The following is a 27,799-nucleotide window of genomic DNA, read 5'->3' on the forward strand; positions in this document are numbered from 1 at the left end:
TTTTCTTGTTTGGCTTTGCCTGGATGAGAAAATAAGCTGATCTCTCTCCCTTGTGTTGTATTTTGAGCGTTTTATTGAGAGGGGTGATTCTGCTTTTCTTTCCTTGTTCGATTTGAAATTTGTCAAAGAACCTGTGCTATTATTTGGCTTAAGAGTAGTTGCCAACACCTTGGTTGGATGCATATCTTCAAGACCATTTATCCCTTAGACTGATGCCTGAGTATCTTCATCTTGTTGTGTTTAGTTTGCATATATGAATTTTTTGGGTTGTGGATACTTCCCAAAGCCGGTACAGGCCAGTTGAGGGATCAATGTGTTAATAAGAAATGACCCACTTTTTGGCCGCCAAGGGGGGGGGGGGGGGGGGGGGAAGGTGCGCGCACCCTGTGTACGCGCCTGCTGCATATTTAGTATTAAAACCTATGGTTGCTTTTTGCCGCATGACAATAGGACTTTGCCTAGTTCTTGTATGGATGATTACTTAAATATGTTTGAAGGCCAAGCCTGATATGTTTAGAGTGTCTTTGTTTTTTAATATCTTGATCATTACATTAAAAAGAATTATCCATCCTGGCACCATATTTTGGTATTTTTATAGGGCAAACCTGGGAATTTTTGGAATTGGGATCCCCTAAATAATTCCCAACGTGAGAGGAAACTGCTTCCTTCTTGAACTTCAAAATAAATAAATAAACGTTTTTGTCCTTGCTTGGTGCTACTAATTGGTAAAGAACTATTTTTTTATTAAAAAAAAAAACACCGCTTTCGCTCCTCGGGCGTGCATGCTCTTCTTCCCAATTTCAAGCAAACATCTTTATAGTGCGACCCTCCGGGCCCATAACTCTTTGCGATGCGCGCGTGAAATCGAGGTCCGGCGACAAACGTCGCTATCTTGTTTTTTCTCCTGACCTGCGCGCGTCGCAAGGAGTTTTGGGAAAACATGGAGAAGGTGAATTAGCTTGCCTGGTTTGCAGTTTTAATTGGCACTCTGAAGGGGATTCCATCGTGTTTTGATGTACACGCCATTTCTTTGCAACGCTGGTAAGCTAGTGACGTTGATGTCAATCAGCACGTTTCTCGCATCCTTATTTGCTTGAATCACAAAACTGTTTTTTTTTTATGAGGCTACCTAAAAAATAATTTATTTCCTCAGGAAGAAAAGTAGATTTTTCACGTTACATGTTATTGCAAAGATCACATCAGTAAAAAAAATTCTTGACTAAGAACCTTTTCCGAATTTTTGATAACCAGCTATGGATAGCCATCTCATACATTTCCAGATGTTTAAATTTTTTGTACATTAAACAACATCTTTCGACAAGCCAATTATATTTACAAACTGACTTTCACCAGAAAAATGTTAAATATTTTGGAGCGTGTGACACTCTTTTCTACCAAATCCACTTGGAGCCCAAATTAAACTGCCTTTCTCGGGCACGCACGACTTCGTAATTGTGGAGAAAGTGGTAAATTTATAAAAATATCTTTTTGTGTTTTCTCTCCTGTCTGTGCGTGTACCTTCGGAGGATCCAATGGATCCGGTTTCTCAAAAAGGCCGACAAAGGGTGTGGTAGGGGGTCGGGGAGGGGTACAAGTAAGGGGTTAAGGGGTAAAACTTTGGCGTGACTTTTATGCATAAAGTAAATGTTACACCGATACACACTAGTTTTAAATACTTGACGTAGGTATGAAACGATTGCGTCGACAAAATGAACTTTAATCTCGCGTTGCGTTTTTACTAACAATTTTTTGACAAAAAGGCGTTGGTGCATTGTACCACCACCGTGCAGTTTTCATCCTCGGGGACCCAAGGCGTCGCGGAGATCGGGCAAACAGGGAACGCGCGAGAAGGAAAAAAGGAGTGAAAGCTGAGCGAGCAAAGACATGATCTGATATTGTGCCCAAGTTTCTCCCTGCTCGCGTAACCCTTCGCAGACTCAAGGCAAAATCTGATCGTGTGACTTTTACCAAACCGAGTAGGATTTGTTATTAAGGTGTTTGTAAAGTGTTACTACGCGCGAGGTCTGTTGTTTTTCTGGTTAACAAGGAGCGCTCTGATTGGTCTAATTTTAATTGAATTATAATGAGACCAATCAGAGAGCGAGTTAGCTGCAGTTTTTAGAAATAGCTTTTACAGAGCAGTTGCCCAGGGCTTCTTTCAGCCTGTTTCTTTATCGCTCCGCGCTCCCCGAGGATGTGCAATTTTTTTAAATATCCATCTCTTTTAGGAATAAAAAAGGTTGCTCATGACAATTCATGTGTCGTAGCCGGCAGTGGTTCATGTGTAGAGTATAAATGGCTAAAATCTTCTCACTGAATGTAATACAGGCCCATTATCGGATTCCAACTTCCATGGCCACCGTCCTGCTGTCTAGAGCAACCAACACCTTTTGTGGGGTCTGATGAGCATTTTTTTACGTTTATTTTCTTAATAATTTAATTCCCATTAAGCAATGCGGGTTACGACGGGTTATTCGAGTGCAACCTTTTGGAATAGGTGTATCACGCTTTTGCTATTTGTCTAAAAACTAGGGTCTGTATCCAGATGAATCACCAAACCTTGTCCTAAACGGCTTATGTTTCAGTATGAGACACGCCATACAGAAACATCAGGCACAACGTATGCAGGCCGTTTGCATGCAAAAAATTGACAGCGTTTTCAGTTGACCTTTGGGAGCGCCAGCAAAGACGCTGGATCCTCGGGAATGCAGTTAACTGCAAATCCACCATTAAAGGAGTGACGGCTAGCCTGAAGAATACCACACGAATCTCCTGTTTGCGCACGGTTCTCCTGATCTCAAACCTCTAAGGGATCCACGAAGAGTTTTAAATTCCATGCGCAGACTGGATGCGCAGATTATAATGTAAATATAGCCCCTTAAAATCAAGACCCAAAAATTTGATCAAATGACATGACCGAAAACCAATAGACAGCATTAAATATTACAAACGACCCAGGAAATAGCACGAGAGCATACTCGTCTACGTGTTGGACGAACGCTTCGTTGAGGAGAGTGCGCTTGATGGGCTCGCAGCGAATGCTGGGTTCCTGCGGTGATTGACATCTGATTTTACGGTGCCTTGGTGCCGCGTGCCGTCCATTCATCTCAACAACGACGTCATTCTCGTGGGGCATATCCATCAGCGCGATTTGGGTATTTCGATCCCCGTCGTACTGGTACAATGGAATGGACATGGACATTAGGCGGTGACCAAAAAAAAAAAACTATGTTAGAGGGACTAGCTAGAGGGATGAGATCAGACAGATTGACAGGCAGACAGACAGGAATGGACGGACAGATAGACAGGAATGGACGGACAGATAGACGGGCAGACAGACAGGAATGGACGGACAGATAGACGGGCAGAAAGACAGGAATAGACGGACAGATAGACGGGCAGACAGACAGGAATGGACGGACAGATAGACGGGCAGACAGACAGGAATGGACGGACAGATAGACGGGCAGACAGACAGGAATGGACGGACAGATAGACGGACAGACAGGAATGGACGGACAGATAGACGGGCAGACAGACAGGAATGGACGGACAGATAGACGGGCAGGCAGACAGGAATGGACGGACAGATTGACAGGCAGACAGATAAACGGGGGAACAGACGGGCAGACAGAGGGAGGAATAAAGAGTGGTCAGACAGGGAAGGACAGACAGAGAGATATACAGACGGACAGACAGAGATGCGGACAGAAAGATAGACAGGAATGGACAGACAGAGACAATCTCTCACCTGCTCATCGAAGGGGTGGGATTTCCCCCGGGATTTGCTCAGCTCTTCCTTTGCCTTGTTATACTTTTTGTAGGACTTTGTAAGCCATAGCACCAGGGAATATTCAACCAACGTAGCAAACACGAAAAGAAAGCAGCCAATCAAATATTTATCGATAGTCTTTACGTAGTTTACCTGTGAAAAAACAATACAAAGCATGAATTTAATGTAATGCCTTACTGTTTAAAAGGATTTACATTAATGCTGAAAGCGAGCATCTGATAAATAAGAGACCAGCTGACAACGTGTTCCTTGAAACAACCAATCTTTGGCTTTCAGCGTGTAACCATTTGTTATCATCGGTGTTACCTTGGGCATGGAGTTATTGAGCATGTTGAGAATAGTGACGACGGTCAGGACAGAGGTCACTCCCAGTGTAATACGCGCAGGCGCCTGTTCCTTTGGCAACAGGAACGACACCCACGACACTACTACGATGAGCGCGCACGGGCCGTACACGTGGATAACGAAGTAACTGTACATGCGCTCGAACGTGAACAACGCTTTGATGCCAGACCAGTTCCCTGGAATCACAAAACACAACTCACTGCGAGGTTCATTAGCTCCGTAATGTTGGTCAGCGTAGACAACTCGTTCTCTTCTTTACCCCGACCCTGCTTCCCCTTCGCCATAGGGCACATACACACACACGACTCCAACATCCGATAAAATAAATAGGTAACAAGGATTCTAAAAGCGGCTCCTTGCATGCATAAAGTTTCAAACCGGCTCTCTCGATCAGTTGAAAATAGTAATTTATCGCGAAGAAAGGTAAAGGCCACGTGATTACTAAGATAAGCCATCTCGGTGATCGCTTAGCCCTGTGTAGTTGAGAGCTGAGGACCTTTTCTACCAATGCAAGATAACCCTAGAACCTTAATTCTGCCATAGCAAACAATGGTATTCTAGTGATGATGAGTCTAGTTTATGGCCAGTCTTAACTTGGAGTTTTCACCTCGTGTTTTAGAGAAAAAATGCTGTATCAGACAAAGTCCATTTCAGAGTACATTTCACGTCTGGCCTTTTTATTCCATACCATCCTCGGGGACCCAGGGCGTCGCAGAGATCGGACGGAAATACTCTTTCTCGCGCGCTCCCTGGGTGCCCGATCTCCGCGACGCCCTGGGTCCCCGAGGATGGTTCCATACACAAGGATAAGCTTACGCAATAGACTTGCAATTGTTTCTATGCCCTTTACCTACTACATATTCGTTGTGAAGGGTACTCAAGTGCACACGAGCGAGCTTGTACTGTGGCAGCATTTTCAAGCTTTCGGGGACGAAGCCCAGGCCATCCCCGTCCTCAATCTCCCATTTAAACACGATATGGTCTGAACTGTAACCGTCTGTTGAATATAGGATACAATAGAACAATACGGTAATCTAGCCAATCTTGTTTTAAGCCTTACGAGCCGGCTTCTACACTTCTCAATAAAAAAGTAATTGTTATTGCTAATATTGGAAAATACAACGGTCGGATATTTGATTGAAAATGTATTTTATTTTTTGGTGTTTCTGACTCGGTATCGCGCGGGAGCGTAGAATGATTGGCCTTCTTTAAAAGAAAACTGCATAAAACCTGACCCTCGAAGACTAGGTGACATCACAATTGCTCTCTCGGCGTGGTTTTCACGCCCAAGAAATACATAGGTCTATTTGCTAGAGCATACAAACTCTCTGTGGTAGCTTATTGGACAACTCTTGCTTGTAGTTACAGCTTTTCAGATTCGTATGGCTTGTTATTGACTGTTTCCAAGGGAGGGGGAAGTTATGTGAGGGGAAATTCGCAATGCCTAGGACAATGCTTTGGATGGGAGAGGAATGAGGGTTTCGGAGATGGTTTAATTTTTTTCGCTTTCTAGACATAAGATATGTTATAAATACGCCAGTAATACGAGTATACGAGTACTGGTTGAACTTACAGCTTTCCAATGTAAGAGGACAATGTTGAGTGTCCATCGGGAACTTGCGTAAATTCATGGGGCACGAGGCGCGTATTGTAACCCTAAAATAATGACACAAATGTAACTGAGACAACATTTAGATATAAGGGATGCATTTAAGACGTTCAGGGGGAGTTGAAATACTCTGATAACACTTTGCAAAACGGGCAGAGATTTGATGCAGGCCTATCAAGGTAATAAACACAACCTCCTCCCTTCTCCTGTACCCCTCTACCTGGCATTGTGCTGTAAACCTCTCACCTTTTCCCCTGTATATGGAGCCATTGTATTGTACACGCCCATCCGACAGTATCAGCTCCCCCCTTTTTCCCTGTGTGCCCTCTTGTTCTTGATATTGTATAGTACTCGCCCATCTGACTGCATCACCTCCCCCTGCCCACTACAAACATTACTGTACCTGGCATTGTACTGAACTTGCCCGTCCGGCTGTATCATCACCATCATGTTGTCCTTGGTAACCTTGTGGAAGCTTCCTTGTTTTGCGTTGACAAAGTAAGAATCTGGAAGCCAAATCTTGTCCATGACGGTGTTACTCAGGAACATGGTGGTGTTAAGGTCATGGCTTAGCCTCTCATCGACCCACGACTGACGAAGAAAGATATCCAGAGTGTAGTCCTGCAATGAACGAGCCATTAAAACACAGAACATACATATTATAACAGGGCCATAGCAGGGGGTAGGGCAATGGGGGCACGTGCCCTCCAACCCCCCCCCCCCCCTCACTCCCAAATATTAAAAAATGTATATAAGGAGGGGCGTGGCTGTGTCCCCTAATAATAATGTTTTCTTGCGATGTTGCTGTGTCGTACCGCACAAATAATACGAGGTCTTCTACGGCTATGCATAAAAGCCCACTTTGACACACGAGCCATGAGAACACATAACAGAAATAAATAAACCCTACTTTAACACCACGGTTAACGAAGAAAAATATCCAGGGTGTAGTCTTGCAAATGAGCGAGCCATTAAAATACATAAATAAAGAAAGAAATATGAAGCCCCTTTGTGTGACCTCAAGTTACAAGTCGCCCCATGACAGGTTCTCCAATAGGGTTCTGATTCCGGAAAGTGTGTGGATTCCAGATAAAAGTGGGTTTTTACCCGTTGATTCCGAATTCCATTTTTGTTCTAATAAATTTTATAATCATTTTTGTATTCCGGATTCCAGCTTAAGTCTTGGATTCCCGGATCCTAGTGAGTGGATCCCGGATTCCAGTAGCAAGGATTCCTGATTCTAAGTCTCATTTTTTCATGGATTCCGATTACCTGTCATGGGGCGATACAAGAGCAGCTTACAACAGAGGGTTGGAGTTTAACGTAGCTAAACTGTATTTTTATCATTGAAATTATAAAGGCAAAACTTCAGATGCATTGGCTTTAATGTATTTCTTTTATGTAAGCAAAAGTAAAACGATGCGGTTATACCCACCATATCGACGACATTGATAGTATCAATGGATAAAACCCAGAATCCAACCGTCACGATCACTGGACCGGCTTGAAAACATGAAGGACACATAATAAACATTTATTTTGTGCTATCTCATCTGATTAAAACCAAATACCTAACAAAATAGAGAATTTGTATTTATTTTCACGTATTTTTGTTTGGGAAACAAAATCATTAGCAGATGTTTAAAAGATACCCTGTCTTATCACGGTAAGAACACATTAGCAAAATGGACTGAGGTTATCTGGGATACGTCTGATGGGGGTTGGCATATTATGAAGTGTAGTTATGAGATCTGGAGGTGGCCGTTAAAGTAATCAATGATCCTACCTCCGTAATTAGGGCGAAGGCGTTTGTCATACTTTTCAGCTGTTAAGATGCTATCGAGAATCCTTGATACTGTTTGATTACTGCTACTAGACAAAAAATCAAAAGTAGGCAAATGAGTAAAGAACAGATCTTATTAGTCTAGGACAGGCCCGTAGACATGGTTTGCTGAGGAAGGGGACAAGTCTGATTGGAAATCTATAAAACCTACTTGATTCTGAGCGCTGGAAGGATATCCTGAGATGCTAGGGATGTCATCCTAAGATGCTACTGATGTCATCCTAAGATGATAGGGATGTCATCCTAAGATGATAGGGATGTCATCCTAAGATGATAGGGATTTCATCCTAAGATGATAGGGTATCATCCTAAGATGATAGGGATATTATCCTAAGATGATAGGGTTATATCATAAGATGGACGGATATCATCCTAAGATGATAGGGATGTCATCCTAAGATGATAGGGATTTCATCCTAAGCTGGTTGGGATATCATCCTAAGATGATAGGTTTGTCATCCCAAGATGATAGTGATGTCATCCTAAGATGATAGTGATGTCATCCTAAGATGAAAGGGATGTCATCCTAAGATGAAAGGGATGTCATCCTAAGATGATAGGGATGTCATCCTAAGATGATAGGGTATCATCCTAAGATGATAGGGATATTATCCTAAGATGATAGGGATGTCATCCTAAGATGATAGGGATGTCATCCTAAGATGATAGGGATATCATCCTCAGATGATAGGGATATCATCCCAAGTTGAAAGAGATATCATCCTAAGATGATAGGGTTGTCATCCTAAGATGATAGGGATGTCATCCTAAGATGCTTCTGATGTCATCCTAAGATGATAGGGATATCATCCTAAGATGCTAGTGATGTCATCCTAAGATGATAGGCATGTCATCCTAAGATGCTAGTAATGTCATCCTAAGATAATAGGGATGTCATCCTAAGATGATAGGGATGTCATCCTAAGATGATAGGGATGTCATCCTAAGATGATAGGGATGTCATCCTAAGATGCTAGGGATGTCATCCTCAGATGATAGAGATATCATCCTAAGATGATAGGGTTGTCATCCTAAGATGATAGGGATGTCATCCTAAGATGCTACTGATTTCATCCTAAGATGATAGGGATATCATCCTAAGATGCTAGTGATGTCATCCTAAGATGATAGGCATGTCATCCTAAGATGCTAGTAATGTCATCCTAAGATGATAGGGATGTCATCCTAAGATGATAGAGATGTCATCCTAAGATGATAGGGATGTCATCCTAAGCTGGTTGGGATATCATCCTAAGATGATAGGGATACCATCCTAAGATGATAGGGATGTCATCCCAAGATGATAGGGATGTCATCCTAAGATGATAGGGATGTCATCCTAAGATGATAGGGATGTCATCCCAAGATGATAGGGATGTCATCCTAAGATGATAGGGATGTCATCCTAAGATGCTAGTGATGTCATCCTAAGATGCTAGGGATATCATCCTAAGATGATAGGGATGTCATCCTAAGATGATAGGGATATCATCCTAAATGATAGGGATGTCATCCTAAGATGATAGGGATATCATCCTAAGATGATAGGGATGTCATCCTAAGATGATAGGGATATCATCCTAAGATGATAGGGATGTCATCCTAAGATGATAGGGATGTCATCCTAAGATGCTAGTGATGTCATCCTAAGATGATAGGGATATCATCCTAAATGATAGGGATGTCATCCTAAGATGATAGGGATATCATCCTAAATGATAGGGATGTCATCCCAAGATGATAGGGATATCATCCTAAGATGATAGGGATGTCATCCTAAGATGATAGGGATGTCATCCTAAGATGCTAGTGATGTCATCCTAAGATGATAGGGATATCATCCTAAGATGATAGGGATGTCATCCTAAGATGCTAGTGATGTCATCCTAAGATGATAGGGATGTCATCCTAAGATGATAGGGATGTCATCCTAAGATGATAGGGATTTCATCCTAAGATGATAGGGATGTCATCCTAAGATGATAGGGATGTCATCCTAAGATGATAGTGATGTCATCCTAAGATGATAGGGTTGTCATCCTAAGATGATAGGGTTGTCATCCTAAGATGATAGGGTTGTCATCCTGAGATGATAGACATGTCATCCTAAGGTGCTAGTAATGTCATCCTAAGATGATAGGGTTATATCATAAGATGGACGGATATCATCCTAAGATGATAGGGATATCATCCTAAGATGATAGGGATATCATCCTAAGATGATAGGGTTATCGTCCTAAGATGATAGGGTTGTCATGCTGAGATGATAGACATGTCATCCTAAGGTGCTAGTAATGTCATCCTAAGATGATAGGGTTATATCATAAGATGGACGGATATCATCCTAAGATGATAGGGATGTCATCCTAAGACAATAAAAGGTCGCGCTACAAAGATTTCGGGTTTATTATTGTAGTATAGATAAAAACGTAATACACATTTCTTATAGCATCTTGTCATGTCCTTACGGGCCAAACATTTTTAAGGTAAAAGATTTTTTCGAGGCACACAAAAAAGAAATAAGCCCCGGAAGCTTGTAAGAGCTTTTACGCTAGTGGCTCGTCTAGCGACGAGTGGTAGGGGGAGGGAGAAAGGTGTTTTTGTAAGTACGATTGGTACTTCTTTAACCTCAAGGTCAATAGACTAAATGACGATCTATGTCCTCACTAACGAGGGGTTGTTATCAAGAGGGGGTTCTAAGAGATAATATTTAGTTTACTGGTGCGTGATGAGACTGATGAGACGTCTTAGTTTGCTAATAGTGCATCTTTTATATGAATACTTAACACAATATAATTAGTCATATAAGTTCTAAAAAAACTGAACTATATTGTTTAATCTTCACAATCAGGATCTCCACTTATCCTTCAAACTCAATATGGCAACTTTGTCAAAACAAATGATAACCAAACAGGTGACTGTAAATATTTCGGCAGAACATTTCTTAGTAACACGACACAGTGAAAGCCTACATTTAAAATTTAGTTGGGCTAAAATCTTGATAATCGTAAACCTAGAATATTTTTCATATTTTAGCAACGGTGGTCAAAACAAATTCCTGTCTAAAAAATCTTATTTCTTCATGATCCTATTTTGATTTTGTCAGAATTTAATGCACTACTAAATAGTTATGATAAATGCTGTGTACAACTTACTTTGGACTAGGATTACTGTAGCATTCCACCATATAGAACAATCCAAGGAGTAGGATTAATTTCATTTTGTCGCCTTTAAAAATCCATTCCTGCAAGAAATAACGTGTTTTTGACATACGGCAAGCCATGACTGTGGGTTTGCGAGCTGCCTTGCGATTTTCCTTGAACTTTATAAGACGACAAGTAACAAGCCGCCAACAGAGAAACGTGTGGAGGTGATAAACAGCACTTTGCACTTAAAATTGGCAGGTTTACTTTTATGAAGCCGCAATGGGTGGAAGAATTGACCATTTTTTAATAATTCACAACGCCTCGGACCTCCTGGATTACTCGGGGTTGTAAATAAACACAAGACAACCATTTATATAGATACAATATTCACCAGCGCTATTTAGTTCAATAGCTGTTTATTTTGCCGTATATCATTTAAGCTGTAAATCTGTTGGTAAAAAGTAAATTGAAATTATGTGATAACTGGCGGATGTGGACAATTAGGTTGGCAAACAATCTAACAGGGTGACGTTATCGTATCGGTACCTGGACCGCCTAATGGAATTAAAACGTTAACGCTAATATCATTAAGTGGCTTTTCATAAGCTCTAAAACGGTACACTTCAAAATAATAATTCAATTTAAAAAATGTATCCAATATAAACATACTTTAATTCTTGATAAACCGAAATTTATAATTTTGTTTTGCCAGTAAATACATTTTTTTTTTAACAAAAAAGTCGTAATTGGTTGTTACGTACAAAGACGACAAACACATACAAAGCACATACAAAAAATGTTTATAGTAACATACAGGTTTTGGAAGTAAACGCACCCGATATTCATGGAACACTCTTTCGACTTTGTGGTTTTGGTAAATCGTACCATCGAAACTTAATACAGTCCTTGAACATAAACCTTTTTAAGCCCAGGAATTTGTCATTCAGCCCTTTAAAGCAAAGGTTAATCTTCAGAAAACTAGCGTGACCCTTTTAACAGTAATCGGAAGTCGTCTCGTGCTACATACCAGCAACAGGCCTGGAAATAAAAAAAAACGGAGAAAGAGAAGTTGAAGGATATAGTTTAACCCGCTTGTGGATAATAAAATAGATGAAAATAAAATGCGGGTTCAATATAACGTACTGTATTTTTTTTTTCAATTAAAATAATGGCAAGATGAACCGCTAACAAGGGCCTCCCACCTTATGAGAAGAATTATAGCGTTAACACACAGAAGTCCCCCAGATAACCCGTAAATGACTTGCAAGCATTCACGGGTTAAAAGTGGAACACAAGTTAAATAACTTACAATAAAGCATAGCTTTTGTGTAGGAATTTTTTTGTAAAGGAAAACTGTTCAGTTGTTTGAATGCTACTATGACATCTGCTTCTCAGTATTGTTTTTATCAAGCAGGTTTTTGTGATAAGAAAAATAATAAAGATTCACAAACCTTCGAGCACAAAGAGATCCTAAATGAGATACGGCGTAAGACACGCACGCAGGCTCCCGGCTAAAAACGTTGATTATTGTGTTGGCGCGGAATAGGATTTGCGATCCTAATTTTACTTGTTAAGATAAGTCAAACATTTTCGAGCCAATAAGGTTGTTTTCGCGGTGTTTTTTTTCAAAACCGCATTTCATAACAATTCCAAGGAGTGGAAAATTGCTCATAATATTTTATGTAATAAGGAAAAAGCTTTCCATGCGATGTGGTAAAGGACACCTTAGTACACACATAAAAGTTTGGCTAAACGTGAAAAAATAATAAATAAAAACTTCATTCACTGCTTGAGGAAAGATGGCACAAAGAATTTAGATGAGATTGTACTCCCCATGTTTTATTAGCATAGTGGCGCTATGTAGGGGGTGTCAGTAAATAATGCATAATTATAGACCACTAAAATCAGAATCAGAATTCGGAGAGAGAGGAAGTTGAAACAATAACGATATACATATACTATTTTATGAAGATTTGTTCAACCAAGTTCTTATCCAAAATGGTATACACATCGAAGTATGAGTAGGATGACATACACTATTACAAAATGGATAATTATCGCTTTAATATGAAAATAATGGGAATTGTTGTTAGAATGGAAAGCCGTTGTAACGAACTTGCTCGGAAACTGCGGACATCGCCTGTACGTGTAACTATGGATGTGGAGGTATATCTAAAAGTCCAACGTTCGAAAAGATGGTTATAGCTTGATAGAGAATATCTGAAGGATTATACATTATATTCAATATAAAAATCTATAAACCAAGATAGATCGCGAGTGAGTTTAAAATACAAATTCGTTTAGGAAAAATAAAAGCTGAAAGTCTAAGCAAATTTGCTCGTTTATATAGTGCGACAGGAGCTTCCGTTTCCGTGGCCACCAATATAAAGTTTCAAAAAAGTTCGCGCGACAATTTTTGTAGGGCGCGACACGAAAATGCTTTTCAAGTATCCGAGAACAAGATTTGGCGCGTGCCACAATTCGAGGTGGCTAAACAAGTCGCACGCTTCACGTCGCACGCTTCACGTCGCACGCTTCACGTCGCACGCTTCACGTCGTCCGCTACATGTCGTCCGCTACACGTCGCACGCTTCACGTCGCACGCTTCACGTCGTCCGCTACACGTCGTCCGCTTCACGTCGTCCGCTACACGTCGTCCGCTTCACGTCGTCCGCTACACGTCGTCCGCTTCACGTCGTCCGCTACATGTCGTCCGCTTCACGTCGTCCGCTACACGTCGTCCGCTTCACGTCGTCCGCTACATGTCGTCCGCTTCACGTCGTCCGCTACATGTCGTCCGCTACATGTCGTCCTCTACATGTCGTCCGCTACATGTCGTCCGCTACATGTCGTCCGCTACATGTCGTCCGCTACATGTCGTCCGCTACATGTCGTCCGCTACATGTCGTCCGCTTCATGTCGTCCGCTACATGTCGTCCGCTTCATGTCGTGCGCTACATGTCGTCCGCTACATGTCGTCCGCTACATGTCGTCCGCTACATGTCGTCCGCTACATGTCGTCCGCTACATGTCGTCCGCTACATGTCGTCCGCTGCATGTCGTCCGCTGCATGTCGTCCGCTTCACGTCGTCCGCTACATGTCGTCCGCTACATGTCGTCCGCTACATGTCGTCCGCTACATGTCGTCCGCTACATGTCGTCCGCTACATGTCGTCCGCTACATGTCGTCCGCTACATGTCGTCCGCTACATGTCGCACGCTACATGTCGTCCGCTACATGTCGTCCGCTACATGTCGTCCGCTACATGTCGTCCGCTACATGTCGTCCGCTTCATGTCGTCCGCTACATGTCGTCCGCTACATGTCGTCCGCTACATGTCGTCCGCTACATGTCGTCCGCTACATGTCGTCCGCTACATGTCGTCCGCTACATGTCGCACGCTTCATGTCGTCCGCTACATGTCGCACGCTTCATGTCGTCCGCTACATGTCGTCCGCTACATGTCGCACGCTTCATGTCGTCCGCTACATGTCTCGAACGCTTCGTGTGGACGCGGAATTTTTTTAAAAAGGGAACAAAAGGGTTGCGTTTTCAAACGAAAACGGATACGTGGGGAAGGGTCTTCACCCTATTCAGACCGGGCTTTTGGAGGCTTCCTCTGACCTGGGGGGGGGGTGGGGGGGGGGGGGGGGGGTGGGGGGGGCTTTTTCGGCCCCGCATCCGTAACTTTTGAACTATTGGAGTTATTATTTTCAATAAATCACTATCTGACAAAAAGGACCAAAATGATATATTGTGTTGCCATAGCAATACAATATGACGTCATTTAAGGACATATTGTTATAAATAATCTATCTTTCGAAAACTTTGCATAGAACATCCAAAATCCAAATAAGTCATTATAATCAGTTCGTATTCAAAAAGCGACTGATATTCTTAGAAAAAAATGTCTTGTGACGTCACGATGGCGTCACTTAAGTAATAAGCAGAAACGGGCAATATTTCTGTTTTTTAGATGTGTATTTCTGTATGTCTTTTTTCGATAATCTTATTATCTTGCAGTAGACATATATTATTAGTGACACTGTTTCTATGACAACAATATATGACACCTGTGACGTCATTGATTGGCATGCTACCTTTAGTATAGCCAGGGGCTCATAAGTAGGGGCAATCATCTGTACATATCAAACATATTCCCCACATATAGTGTCCTTCGTATGTATTGCCTTATATGGGCATTGATGCCCATATTTAGAAAAGCTAAAGTTTTCCCGTTCCCGGTTCTCCAAAAAACATGGTGAAAAATGCTGGATTCCTGTCAATTTGAGACTCGCGGCCAAAATTTGTTAGATCGCTTGGTCAAATCTTTTTCTCAATGATCTTGAAAAGCCCTTAGACCCAGGCCTCCAAGAGGTCGGCCGAGTGGGTATGAAGGTCACCCAAATATTGATATGTATATAAATGTCACAGCGTTTCCTAGGATCAGGCTATTTTTAGACGCGCGCGCACGAACGGGCCAATCAGTTACGTTGACGTTGGTCGCGCGCGCGAGTGACGTGAGGCTGCACGCGCAAATTGCAGTTGGGAAGAATATATTTTTATCGATCATCCGTCGGTTTTGTTTGTTTATCAAAAGAATTGCAAGCTAGAATTCAAAGTCATAGGTAGGGTTGGATTCATATTAAAGAAGAGAGCAACAAAAAGTCAAAGTACCGAAGAGAGAACATAGCTTTTTGTCTGAGACTACGCGTGCAGTTGAGCTCAGCCAAAACGTCAACACAAAATTTGAATCTGATAGGCTCATCCGCGCGTATAAAAATAGCCTGATCCGCCTGATCGCCTGATTCTAGGAAACGCCGTGACACCTATATAGTACCAGAACATGGGGAAGTTGATTGCACCTACTTATGAGCCCCTGGTATAGCATAATTTTGCAACTGGACTCTTAATAAACACATTGACCCCTCAACCGGCCTGTGCCGGCTTTGGGAAGTACCCACAACCCAAAAAATTCATAAATTCAAAATAAACACAACAAGATGAAGATACTCAGGCATCAGTCTAAGGGATAAATGGTCTTGCAGATATGATTCCAACCAAGGTTTTGGCATCTACTCTTAAGCCAAATAATAGCACAGGTTCTTTGACAAATCTCAAATCGAACAAGGAGAGAAAAGCAGAATCACCCCTCTCAATAAAACGCTCAAAATACCACACAAGGGAGAGAGATCAGCAAACACAGCTCAAGACACAAATAGATACCTTTATTCTGATCCTCCAGGTACATTTCCTTGGCCTCAAAACACAATGTCCATTCCTTGAAGGATTGTACAACCACGAAAATATCTTTACGTATTGCAAAGCATTCTGGGAGATCCAGGGGAAAATTCACGAGGGGAGGGCCAGTCAACACTCCTCTCCCCAAAGTCAGATGTTTTTTTTATAATTCTTTTCACCCCGAAGCCAAACAAATCAATTCCAGCTCATACAGACCCAAAATAGCAGTGTAAACAATTTTGATATCAATTTGGTTTCAGACAAGACAGCATTTAGGAGAGCTGTGGTGATTCATTAGAAAACTATTTTCTCATCCGGGCAAAGCCAAACAAGAAAAAATCATCATGAATCCACCTTTGCTTGCAAATATCCATAAGCAAAGCACTCAATTATGCCCCAAAAGACTTCATGATGTCCTGAGACACTCTCCTAATATGCTCATAGCTGTATTTTTTTATGAAAAATACAAGCAACCATCAACTTGTGCTGGCTTCAGCACAACGACGAGGGATTAAAATTGGGAACCGCAAAGCACTGTTGGAAAGCTTGGATACTGCTGACTAGGTGCAGCTGTGTTTGACTTTGACGGGCTGTATAAAACTCAGGATAGTGTGGGGGGGTATCTGTTTTCAGTCTGTTTTTTGTAAATTCAGCTCCAAAAAAGCCAGGAGTTAATGGGTTAAAGTAATAATTTAAAAATATTTCCCAAATAATGTTTTTTTTCTACTTTTTATTAAAAATAGAGGAATATAAAGAGGATTTTTCCAAATTTAGATGTTAGTTTAAAAAAAAAAACACAATTTTTCGCTAATTATGTGACATCAACATCCGCCATCTTGGATCCGCCATCTTGAATCCGCCATCTTGGATTTAAGGAAAGTTATTTATTTTAATTAATAAAAACTGAGTGGTAAAATCTGAAGCTTCTGGACAATATTTAATATTCGTTTCAAGTTTTATTAATGATTTCAGGTAGATATGAATGTTTTTTTTTTATATTTCTACAAGCACTATTTCGAGAAGGTCAAAAATTGACAAAAAACACCTCCCCTCCCCCCCTGACATAGGGATGTAAATTTTTATTGTCTTTTTTTTCAAAACTTGTTATAAAACGTTTATATGACATGGATTTACGTTGAGCACGTCGTATTAATAGTTGATCTTAACGACTTAAAGCGTTTTGCCTAATTTTCATCAAACCTATGTCTCAAAACTTGGTTGCTAAGGTTACCAGGTTACACATATCAAAATTTTGTTTATAACAAACTGATCACAGATAAATTTCAGGAAAAGTCATCAAATTTCAATGCTCTAGCCCTACTAGGTCAAAAATTATTACCGGTCTGAATAGGGTTAAAAGGCTAGTTCTCACGTGCGACGTAAGCGTAAGCTGAGACGGAGGCGTGAGAGTCTTAAGTCGCGTGAAAACCGGATCGACGTAAGCATAAGCGGAACATTAGCATAAATTAACCAAACTCGTCGAGGAGATATTGGCATTTGACTACGAGCTGAACATGCGTTAAAACTTGCGCTTACGTCGAGCCGGTTCTCACGCGACATAAGTATCTTACGCTTCCATCTCCGCTTACGCTTACGTCACTCGTCTTTAGATGCGAGAATCGCCTCGCCTTTAGATGCGAGAATCTCCGTCGTGATCTTATGCGCGCTAAAGCTTGCAGTCGTGCTCATCACTGAAGTTTCTGTGAATCAGGAGCGACTTGGAGAAATTCTGTGGTAAAACAAGCGGCGATTTTGACGGCTATTGTACTGCAACTTCTTGCAATTTTTGGGCCTTCCTGCATCACCTTAAAATGCTCCAAAAATAAGAACGGCTCAGCCTTAAAGATGGACCTGCGGTATTAAATACCCATAATGTGCTGCACCTGCGGTATAAAAGGCCGTGCCTATGGGCAGATGGCGATTCACTCAAACCGTCAAGTAGTGCAGAGCTTAGTTCAGAACTGGGACTCTCTTTGCGCTCGACATTCTGGCTAGCGTGAAAAAGGGTCCAGTATTTATTGCATGCGCATGCGCGAAACTACACCACATATATGCGGTGTGGCGTGGCTGCCTAGTTCAAGATGGCCGCGAAAGGGACGAGCGAGGGTTTATTTCAGAAATGCTGCTCGTTCGGGTTAATACTTGATTGTCAATCTTTTCTGGGAACGTGACAGATGGTAATTGAAGTCTGAAAACGATATGTTATTTTCACGCGCGCGCTTTGTACAATAGCGCTATTTTAAACGAGCGTGCGCTGGTTCGAAATTTTATTTTCAATCACATTTTATCTCGTTGTTATAGAAAACAAATCCCAAGCAGGTCGCTGATATTCCTCACATGTATAAAACATTCTTTTTAACTTAGCAATGATCTATTTTCGGAGCTCTGCACTCGACAAGTAAATGTCGAGAGCAAAGAGTCCCATAGTCTGGGATATGCAGAGCTCTACTTACTTTCTCTCCTGTGTCATAAACACTGGAAATTGTCGAAGAAATAATAAGGGACACACATTCTACACACTTTCTACAAACAATCCCCGATCTTTTTGTGGTGAAAAAAGAAACAAATCTATAATATAAATGGATTTATTTTGAATTTTTGCGCGCGAAAAAATGCCGGCGTCTTTGCAAGTTTTTTAAAAATGCCTCAGCCACATTGACCTAAACAATGCGCACGGTTTCTGCGCAGTCGAGAAATTTGAAATCAAAATTTGCTGAACGAAGACTTGTTCTCACTCCTAGTCTTTTTTGTTTTCGTCCCGCTTGTTTTGAGCAGAATTACTTGAACTTCGTTCGTTTAAAATTTCAAATCGTGAATCTTGAATCTTGAAAAAGGCGCCTTAATACGGCAAAAAAAAAAAAAACACGCAAAAAGTAAACATAAACACAACACTAGACTACACACGTCTTTTCAACAAGTTCTTTTTTATTTTTTACTAATTTTGTTTTTCGCCCTATGTTTAACGTAAAATCAATAGGGACTAATAAAGAGCTTGGGCTACCTGTGACTGAAGTTCTTATAAAAAAGTTTTCAAAGAAAAAAAACACAGACCAAAATTTTGAATCGTGATAATTAAAATAAACAAATTTCGAAATAGTACCGATCCACAGGCTTAGTACACACTAAATTGATCATATCATATCCCCAGAATCTAGATTGGTTTGAACACTTGAAACACGCGAGACGGCGCCTTATTTTTGAAGATTTTTGCAGCATTTTAAGGCTGAAAATGTTCTCTTAAATTTTAGTGTATATAAAAATGTAGCACCCAATAAATAATTAGTAAGAGAATTACACTAACGATCGATAGCAATGATATTGAAGGTTGTTATTATGAGGCACAATTTGATTCTGTATTTTAGAACACATCACACCGGCAATATTTTGCTGCAATCAGAGCCTCGACATGGTCTAAGCATGTTCTTAAAATTTCAGGATAGACGTTCTTATAAAAAGGTTTTATAAAACAAAGAGTATATGGTACAATATTAAATGCTACACGGCACATAGCCTGCGTAGCAAGCGTTTTTGTGGAGTTTCAACGGACATAAAGAACAAAACCAAGTATGACCTCTTTTTGCGCTCGCCCCATTTTTCGCGCGGCCATACCTTCGCTCGCTCACCGTCGGAGCCTGAACCGCTGGCACCTCCATAAAAACCCATCTCCCCACCCCCCCCCCCCCCCCCCCCCTCCTCCCCTACGCTTTCTGGGGGTAACCGGAACCTGGTTTGGCTACAGAAAGGGTATAGAAATATAGAACATAGAAAGACGCACACAAACGACGTCTTCCTAGTAAATCAATTCATTTTTTTAAGATCTTCAATCTAGCAAAAAATGAACGTTATTTTACTTGTTTCTTTTATAAAATATCCAAGAATAAATAAAAGAATAATAAGGCAAAAGAATGGGGTTCGAAATTTACCCTCCACCACCACACCACTCTTAAAACATTCCTGTCCAACTAACAAGGAACCTAGTAACTTATATGTGTTTGGGTTCCGTGTTATACCTCAAATCAAAGATGCAAGAAGTTTGTAATTTGATAAAAACATCTACATAAAAGCACCCCAAACACTTATTTGACCGTATATTGCGGTCTTTATTTTGGCTTCTTCAAGGCAGACCCTAAGACTCGAAAAACTTAATATCCCTCCCCCCCCCCCAGCTATAAATTAGACTCCTGAAATTTTGGTCTTGGAATATTTGTCAAAACAACAAAATCGTTTGCATATAACTGCTTTAACAGCTGAAGTCAAAACTATATAGAGATCCTAATAGGCCCTTAGGCGACAAACGAGAGAAAAGAATCAACGAACGGCAGAAGTTATAAGACGCAAAAATAAATTTGTCTTAATGAAAAATTGTCTTACCTGAAATCTCAAAATCATCAGCTCGGATTATGATCAGGTATCAAGCGTCTACCACCGGAAATAGACCGAGGGAAATATGTCAAGAGCTTTGTTTTATATAGGGAGGGGTTTCCTCATATTAAAAGAAGCCGACTGGGAATGTCGACATAAATACAACCGATGACAATTAATACTTTATAATCAATTAACAAATTTATCGAACGATATTTACCTAATGTTTTGTATATTTTTTAACAGAATCTAACAATATGCTCACCTCAGATGCTGGATTTCACTGTATCAAACACCCTGCCCATTCTTATCCGTTGCCGCTATCTTTTTCTGAGCAGAATGGTAACCGAATGCTAAAATTCATAAGATCATGAGATCGAGGGCTTTGCCTCAGTTTCGACTTCGAGTCACATAACATTAACAATACCATACTCGACAAAGTGACAACTTATAAATATATAATCGCGATTTAAATTATTCTTCCCTTTTGTGGCTTACTTTGCATGGCTTTAAATACACACTTTAATATTTTTAATGATGAAAATTGAAAAAAAAAAGCTGTTGAGAAATATCTTATCCCTGTGTTACAGGGCACGCTATGAGGAACAGCAAAAACAAAAAACACCATCTTTGTGCAAATCGGTAATTCCTCTCAACAGGGTGTAAATGGGTTCTAAATACCTTTTTACTTACTCATCGTACAAACAAATCGTACAAATAGAAAAAAAAACCAGATTTATCGAAAATAAATAGCAGTTTCCCCTCCCCATTGTTTTTATACTTTCTGTTTAAAAATCGGTGGTGGTACTAATTAGTTGGTTTGCATTACAAAAAGAAAGGAATAGAATTCATCAAGACCAAAATGAAAGTATAATTGCACTTAGGATTTTTTGATTTTCTATAAATCTCTCTTTATATACATATGCGTGTATGGGTGTACTACAAGCTTCCCTTTTAAAATTATTTGAACTCGGGCAAAAATAGCATATCTGGGTTGACAACATATTTGATCTGGTTTTATTGTTTACATTTAACGTGGCAGAATTCATCGCTGTTGTTTGCTATCTAGGGAATATCATGTACGTTTATACGGAAACTCACCCTGCGATTGTGCTAATGATTTAACTGTAATTCTAGAAGAGAGTCTTAGAGTATGTTGGCCGTGCGCATTGGCAAGTCTCCCGGTCTAGTCAATCGTTAAAAATCGCTACCTATTCGGCAATCAATTGGTAAATCGATAAAAATTAGTTAAAGCAGATTGATTTTTATCGACTTTATCATAAAAAACCGACCGCACTTTAAAAAAAGTTAACAATTTTTATCGATTTCTCATAGTTAAATAGAGAGAAATAAAATGATCAAGACATTAAAAATCTGACCTCGTTTAACTATTTCCAATACTAAGGTTGTTTATCCGGTATTTAATCTGCTTTCCCGCCCCCTTCCCCTCGTTTTTCATTTTTACTCAAAATCCAAGACGGCGGCTACAAGTCGTTCGAGTCTGGTTTTCCGGGTAATTGCCTGCATTGCAGGCTAAAGGTCATTTTTTTTCTAGCCTGCTTGCAGGCGGTACTCGGTTATCATCGCGGAAAACCCTCTCCGTTCGATGATCGGGCGCCGGTACTCGGTTATCATCGCGAAAACCCTCTCCGTTCAATGATCGGGCGCCGGTACTCGGTTATCATCGCGAAATCCCTCTCCGTCCGATGATCGGGCGCCGGTACTCAGCCATATTGTATTCTAAGCCGCACTTTTGTGCTCGCCCCCAGGAACCGTGCGGCTTAGAATAAAATATGGCGCCCGATCATCGAACGGAGAGTGTTTTCCGCGATGATAACCGAGTACCGCAGGGTTTTCCGCGATGATAACCGAGTACCGCCTGCAAGCAGGCTATTTTTTTTCTCATGTCTCCTTCGTCATTTGCCTTTTTTGACTATCTGTGGATTAGAAAAAACGTTAAAAATCGATAAATAAATAAAAAATCGCTATTATCGATTATCGGATATATCGATAAAAATCGGTTGTTTTTAACAATTTTGCGATTATATACCTATTGAAAAATGTTTGTCATTTGACAAATGCCGATTGGCAAATGGCATTTTCAACAGAATGCCGGATAATATGGATAAGTCATACGATGTTTATCTCTGGCGCAGTTTGAGTTCATTTATATTTTTTTGGAGTTCATTTTACAACTTTAACTGAATTGGTACCCATAAGTCCTAAGTCTTGGAACTGTCAATTGTTATTGGCCGTTTGCACTGAATTTTTTTTAATTTAGGTGGACATTTAGCCAAATAAGTCACGTGAACTAAGCCAAGCTACGATATAACCAAGGAGGGTATTCAAGAATTTAGATTAGCAAACACGTATTAAAGTCGGCGACCTTCATCGAAACGCAATGCTTCAGTTAAATGTGTTGAAGGTTTATTGACGAACAGGTCGACGTATGAAAACCCATAATTCAAGCAGGAAATAATTTTGCCTCAATTGCTCGTGAGACGCGAGTTCGTACGACCGACGTCCGCACAATGTGCTTTCGGCCTCGCCGGATAGTGAGCTAAGTGAACACGTGAAATTTTCCTAACCGTGAATTTTTCCTAACCGCTTTACGGACAGGGTGTCCGGATAAGGTGTTCGCCTTGACGGACACCGTTATTATTGTATGATTTGTACAAAATTGCAGATGGAATCCTGTAGTAGTATAGCCAGAGCTGACTTAATTAATAGTATTTTCATAGACAGATTCATAATACATAACATTTATTAAACAATTATTGGATGAGGTTATAGTGATATCCATTGTTGCCCGCATTGTTGCCTTCAGATCAGCATTTATCGCTGATCCAGAATTGCTAGATCTGTTTGTTCACAATGCTGAGAAGTACGTTTCCACTTGCTTTGGCCAGACGAGCAAAACGACGACAACAATGTTGACCGCTGTCGGCCCTGTTTTCATTGGACCTTATTTCCTTGTTTATTGCGCAAGCGCGACGACAAGCTGTCATTTGTCATGGCCTTCGTTATTCGAGCAAGTTAGACAAATCCTAAATTCGGTTGCATCGGCTTACAATAGCTTTGGCATTTATACCGATTAAATTTGGCAAGCCAAAGATGCAGTTTTGGTTTTTCATGACAAATTTTTTTTTGTAAATTTTATCGTATGATACATAAAGAAAGAGGAAAATAAACTGCGTCAAACATTTCCCACTCACAGTACTTTATGTACTTTTGCCTTTCTCTGCTAACCCTAACAACGCCCTCCTCGAGGATGGACGATAAAGCTCTCAATGCTTCCCACCTCGATATTTTGTTTGATGTTATCAGAACATGCTTGTGGCTACATAGTTACATGATAAATAAAAAAGCGGACCAAACCCGAGCAAAGCCAGTAATTACAACGAAGCTGTGCGACACGGCTGCCCCATTGGCCGAAAATGTAGGAAGGTTTGCACTTAATGAATGCAGTGTACTTTTATGTGTTGTTTATTGGTTGTTTCAGGCAAGAAGGAACATTGATTAGTTTTACTGGTGTTATCAATGATAAATGATTAATGCCTTCATTACTATGTAGCTGACTTTGATTTGATAGAAGAATAAAATCTTCAAACTATGCTAAACAAAAACGATTTCGACGGTGATGAGGTTGGCACTGTCAACACTACGAGAAATGCGAAATCAATGGCATTCATTTTAAACCAAAATGTGAAATGGCGAAAAAATGTTTTGTGGTGGTTTAACGTTAAGAAAATATTAAATAGAAAAGTATAACTATGTAATTAATACAACAACAACAACAAAAACAACAACAACAATAAAACGTATAAAAACACTAAGCATTATCAGCTGTTTGTGTAGATCCATAAAAAGTGAAAGTTTAAAGGCTTACCTTACACAAATACAAGACCTGACTAGTTGTAAAATAGAGAATGAGTCGCGAGTTAGTGAAGATTCAGAACTGGAAAATCAGCGAGCAAGGATTAATAGCGGATGGAAAATCCCCTTATGGTGATCTGACAAAAATCGTCATGTGACTCATCGTTTCAGAATGAATTGGCCTAATCTCTGGCCACTCCTACAGACCCTGCTGTTTTACTCTAACGAGTTTCAACAAACCAACTCGCCATTTTGCGTTTTGTTGCACCGAAGTTCGTGCAGGAATCTATAAAAGTTGAAGCTTTTTGTTCCCGATGTTTGTTCGGGTAAGTATTTTTCATTGAACCAGGGATGATCCCATGTTAAGCTTCCTAGGAAATTTCGAAGAGCTCCATAACGCGCAAATTTAACTGCTCAAGTCAATCATCCAATGTTAAATTCACTGGGCTCTAGTAGAAAAATATTTTGTGACCTTCAGTTGAAGGAGATTTTCATAAGCGTTGGTAGCGATACTCCGGGACTCCCCCCCCCCCCCCCCCCCCCTAAAAAAAATGACACAAAAAATTGCTCGTTCTACGCCTTTATAAAATTGGCAACAATTTAGGAAAATATGGACGCAGATGAAGAGTATGACGAGCGGAGAAGTTCTTTCAGTCTTCCCTGCTCGCCCCGCTCCTCCGCGTCGTTTTTTTTTTTTTTTTCAAAATTGCGGCCTAAAGCATTTTTTGAGATGTCTAGCCGAATAAAAAACTCCAACGGGTATTCTAGAAAATCTGCTACCCACAGGAGGTGTGCTTGGTAGCTACCTTAGGACTTAAAAGCGCGAGGAAAAAAACATATTAAGAGTAACCGTCTCAGACCAAGAAATTTTTTGTTCAGAACAAAAATACCATCTTTTGCCAGGAGATAGCCCTTGATGACCTTAGTATTCTGTGAAAGTTTGAAACGAATCAGATAAATATTTTTGGCTTGAGAGGGGAAAATGTATTTTTCGAATATAATTAGCGATTTTTCGGTATTTTTCGGTCATCAAGGGCTATCTCTTGGCAAAAGATGGTATTTTTGTTCTGAACAAAAAATTTCTTGGTCTGAGACGGTCACTCTTAAGAGGCATGACCAGTAGGGGCGTGGCTGTGCCCCCAAATATTTTCTTAATGTTCCTTTATTGTGCCCCCATCACCACCCCCCGATCTGATATTGCCTGATACCACGGCTCTAAGAGGCCATGTCCCAGGTCTTGTTATATTAAAAGCGTTCAGGATAAAAACGGGCTCTAACATTGTAATTCTTAACCAAATATTTCCGCTACATCGTCGGTGAATGTGATTATTCATTCACATACTTCTATTTCATATTTGTATTATATTTTTCGCAGGAAACTCTAGACAGCGAGCTTAAGCTTTTTCTTATTCCATAACAGAAATTCCTACGTCAAAAACCCAGACTTTTATAAGGTGGGGCAGTGGAAATAATTACGGGCCGATAAAAATGTGACTTAAAAAAAAGCATATTGAGGTAGATCCGTTACATAAAGGATTCTTTTATATGGAGATCTGTTATATAGAGGTTCAAATGTAATTAGATAGACTTAACGGCGGGTCTGTTCCGCAATATCTCTTATAGAAAACCACTGGCATACCATCGCAATAATCCGAGAAACCTGCTTATCTGATTGGCTCACTTCTCACTATCTAATCCGAGGATAGATGTCTCCCTAAGCGTCAGACCACGGCGATTTGGTTTTTCAAGAAGATACACTATGGCGAATATGTTTTGGAAATATTTTTAAAAAAGAACCACGAGATGTCTTTTGTTTTGCCATCGCAAGGGTTTCCTAAAAACCCTTTACCTCCACATTATCAATACCCCCAAAGAGGTTGAAAAGCTGCGCAAAGCCTTTCACGAGAAAGCTAGATGGTACGACTTGTTGAAATGACAACATATGTTCTCATACCTGTCAGCAATAGATATAACAGGACGACGAGGAAGCTGCTAATTTTCGGTACTTTTAAAGGAATGTCCATATGCATAAAGAAGTTACCTCTCAGTACTCACTTCTCGCTTTTTATCTGTTGCTTCGAGTTTCCTGTCTTGCCGGCTCCTCGAGACTAAATAAGATAGAAAATAACAACTTGGTCAAAGATACCCCATTGTTATTTACCACGACCTCTAACAAATATCCGATATACCAATCACTGATATGTTAATAACAAATAATCCTCAAAATTATGCTGATCTACAGCGGAACAAAAGACGTCATGTGACGTCACTTATAGTTCTAGACATGACCTATTTTTCAAATCAGACAAAGAAATTTTAATAAAAACATGCTTTTCGCTTGTCCGAGAAATGCCGCCTACATAACAATAACAATAACGCAGAGAACAAGAACATGTATGTGATATTCTATGTTTTCTGCTTTGTAGGATCTGTTTGTGCTAAAAGCACTAGACCCAATTAATTTCTTCAAGTATATCTTTTTATAAGCCGCAACTGATATTTGTGTATAATTGGCTTGGAAGCTTGTTTTAAGTTCTCGGTAAGATATCCACTACCCACTATCATATATTACTTTAATTATCATGTTCGTCACCAATATCTGTAATTCAAACAGGTCATAACAACCCTCTGGCCGTTTACGTTTAAACGGTGATTTAAAATTGAAACAGCTTAGTGATTTGCGCACAAGAAGGCCTGCATGGGCATGTGATATTCTTCAGGCTGGCTTTCGCCTCTCCTCTTAAAGGCGGCTTGACGAGTAACTCATAAAAAGGTTTGAAAACCTCCTTGAGTAAACAGAGCCAACAGAATTGTAAACAGACTCAAGGAAAACTCATGACTGACAGCCCCTTTTAATAATAATAAATGAAATCACTCTGACGCGATCACACAGAATCAGAAATCCTTGTCTCGTTCATGAATAGCGCGTAGTAACTCAGAGTTTAAAGGTGGTTTGATTTGATTGTCTACGAGCTATTCCCAAACTAGATAAGGATTTTGGATTTGCGCGTAATGATCTTGAAAATGGAGAATTTTAGAGAGGGCAGTCGTTTAGTCAATAGAGGTCTCACTATCTCTCAAATTACAAGCATAGTACACCACTCCCCTCACCCGTCTTTTATGTAAAAAAATCCGCCTTAGCAAGCCTCATTTTCGCCCTATTGCTTATTCTTACATAATACAATATCGTCATCCTTCTGTTGACGGAAAACATGGATGGGAGAGAAAAAATATTGTTCAAGTACGCGAATGGTGTATGTTCTATAATTCTTCAAGGAAAATTTATTTTCTCGTGTTTTGGATTTTGGTTTATAAGCTATATAACGGCTTTTGATAATAACTTTGGAGATCAACAAAGCAAACTGGTATTTAGGGTTAGCGAGAAGTTCGTGATAGCGAAGCGGTAGCGTGCAGAGATGGGTGTGTAAACATGCCCAACAACACCTGTTAGCAAACACTATATAGAAGATGGTGACAAAGTCTGCCACTATTAGAAGGTAAGAAAGCAGGTAGATCAATTAAACTTACTCGAAAATATTTTGCACTCTGTAGTCCTCTGTGGTCGCATTTCGAAAACGTGATC

At 40.4% G+C, this 27,799-nt stretch overlaps 1 protein-coding gene across 17 annotated transcripts; it reads right to left on the reverse strand.

Moving 5' to 3' along the window:
• Positions 1–1,701: 1,701 nt before the first annotated feature.
• Positions 1,702–27,799, reverse strand: LOC5500758 (gamma-aminobutyric acid receptor subunit beta-4). Of its 17 annotated transcripts, none has more exons than XM_048723420.1 (11): positions 27,745–27,799; positions 26,272–26,324; positions 10,746–10,834; positions 7,534–7,616; positions 7,183–7,250; positions 6,151–6,368; positions 5,712–5,794; positions 4,989–5,135; positions 4,100–4,314; positions 3,752–3,925; positions 1,702–3,175 (listed from the first exon to the last, which is right to left on the reverse strand). In XM_048723420.1, the coding sequence occupies exons 1-11, from the start codon at positions 27,782–27,784 to the stop codon at positions 2,885–2,887; spliced, it is 1,461 nt and encodes a 486-aa protein (XP_048579377.1). In that variant the 5' UTR covers positions 27,785–27,799; the 3' UTR covers positions 1,702–2,884. The 17 variants fall into 17 exon arrangements, with proteins under 17 accessions (XP_048579377.1, XP_048579375.1, XP_048579382.1 ...); XM_048723418.1 differs by having other exon boundaries at positions 7,534–7,619; XM_048723425.1 differs by lacking the exons at positions 26,272–26,324; positions 27,745–27,799 and adding exons at positions 20,350–20,397; positions 20,606–20,702.

The sequence above is a fragment of the Nematostella vectensis genome, chromosome 2 (genome assembly GCF_932526225.1).
Source record: "Nematostella vectensis chromosome 2, jaNemVect1.1, whole genome shotgun sequence".
NCBI classification, from domain to species: domain Eukaryota; kingdom Metazoa; phylum Cnidaria; class Anthozoa; order Actiniaria; family Edwardsiidae; genus Nematostella; species Nematostella vectensis.

Bases quoted from the DNA above. Each gene is read 5' to 3' on its own strand.
- LOC5500758 (XM_048723418.1), bottom strand. From the start codon at position 27,784: ATGCGACCACAGAGGACTACAGAGTGCAAAATATTTTCGA. The intron at 10,835-26,271 runs GTGAGTACTGAG...TATTTCTTGCAG, and splicing joins CAACAGATAAAAAGCGAGAA to GAATGGATTTTTAAAGGCGA. The intron at 7,620-10,745 runs GTAAGTTGTACA...TTTTTTGTCTAG, and splicing joins TACAGTAATCCTAGTCCAAA to TAGCAGTAATCAAACAGTAT.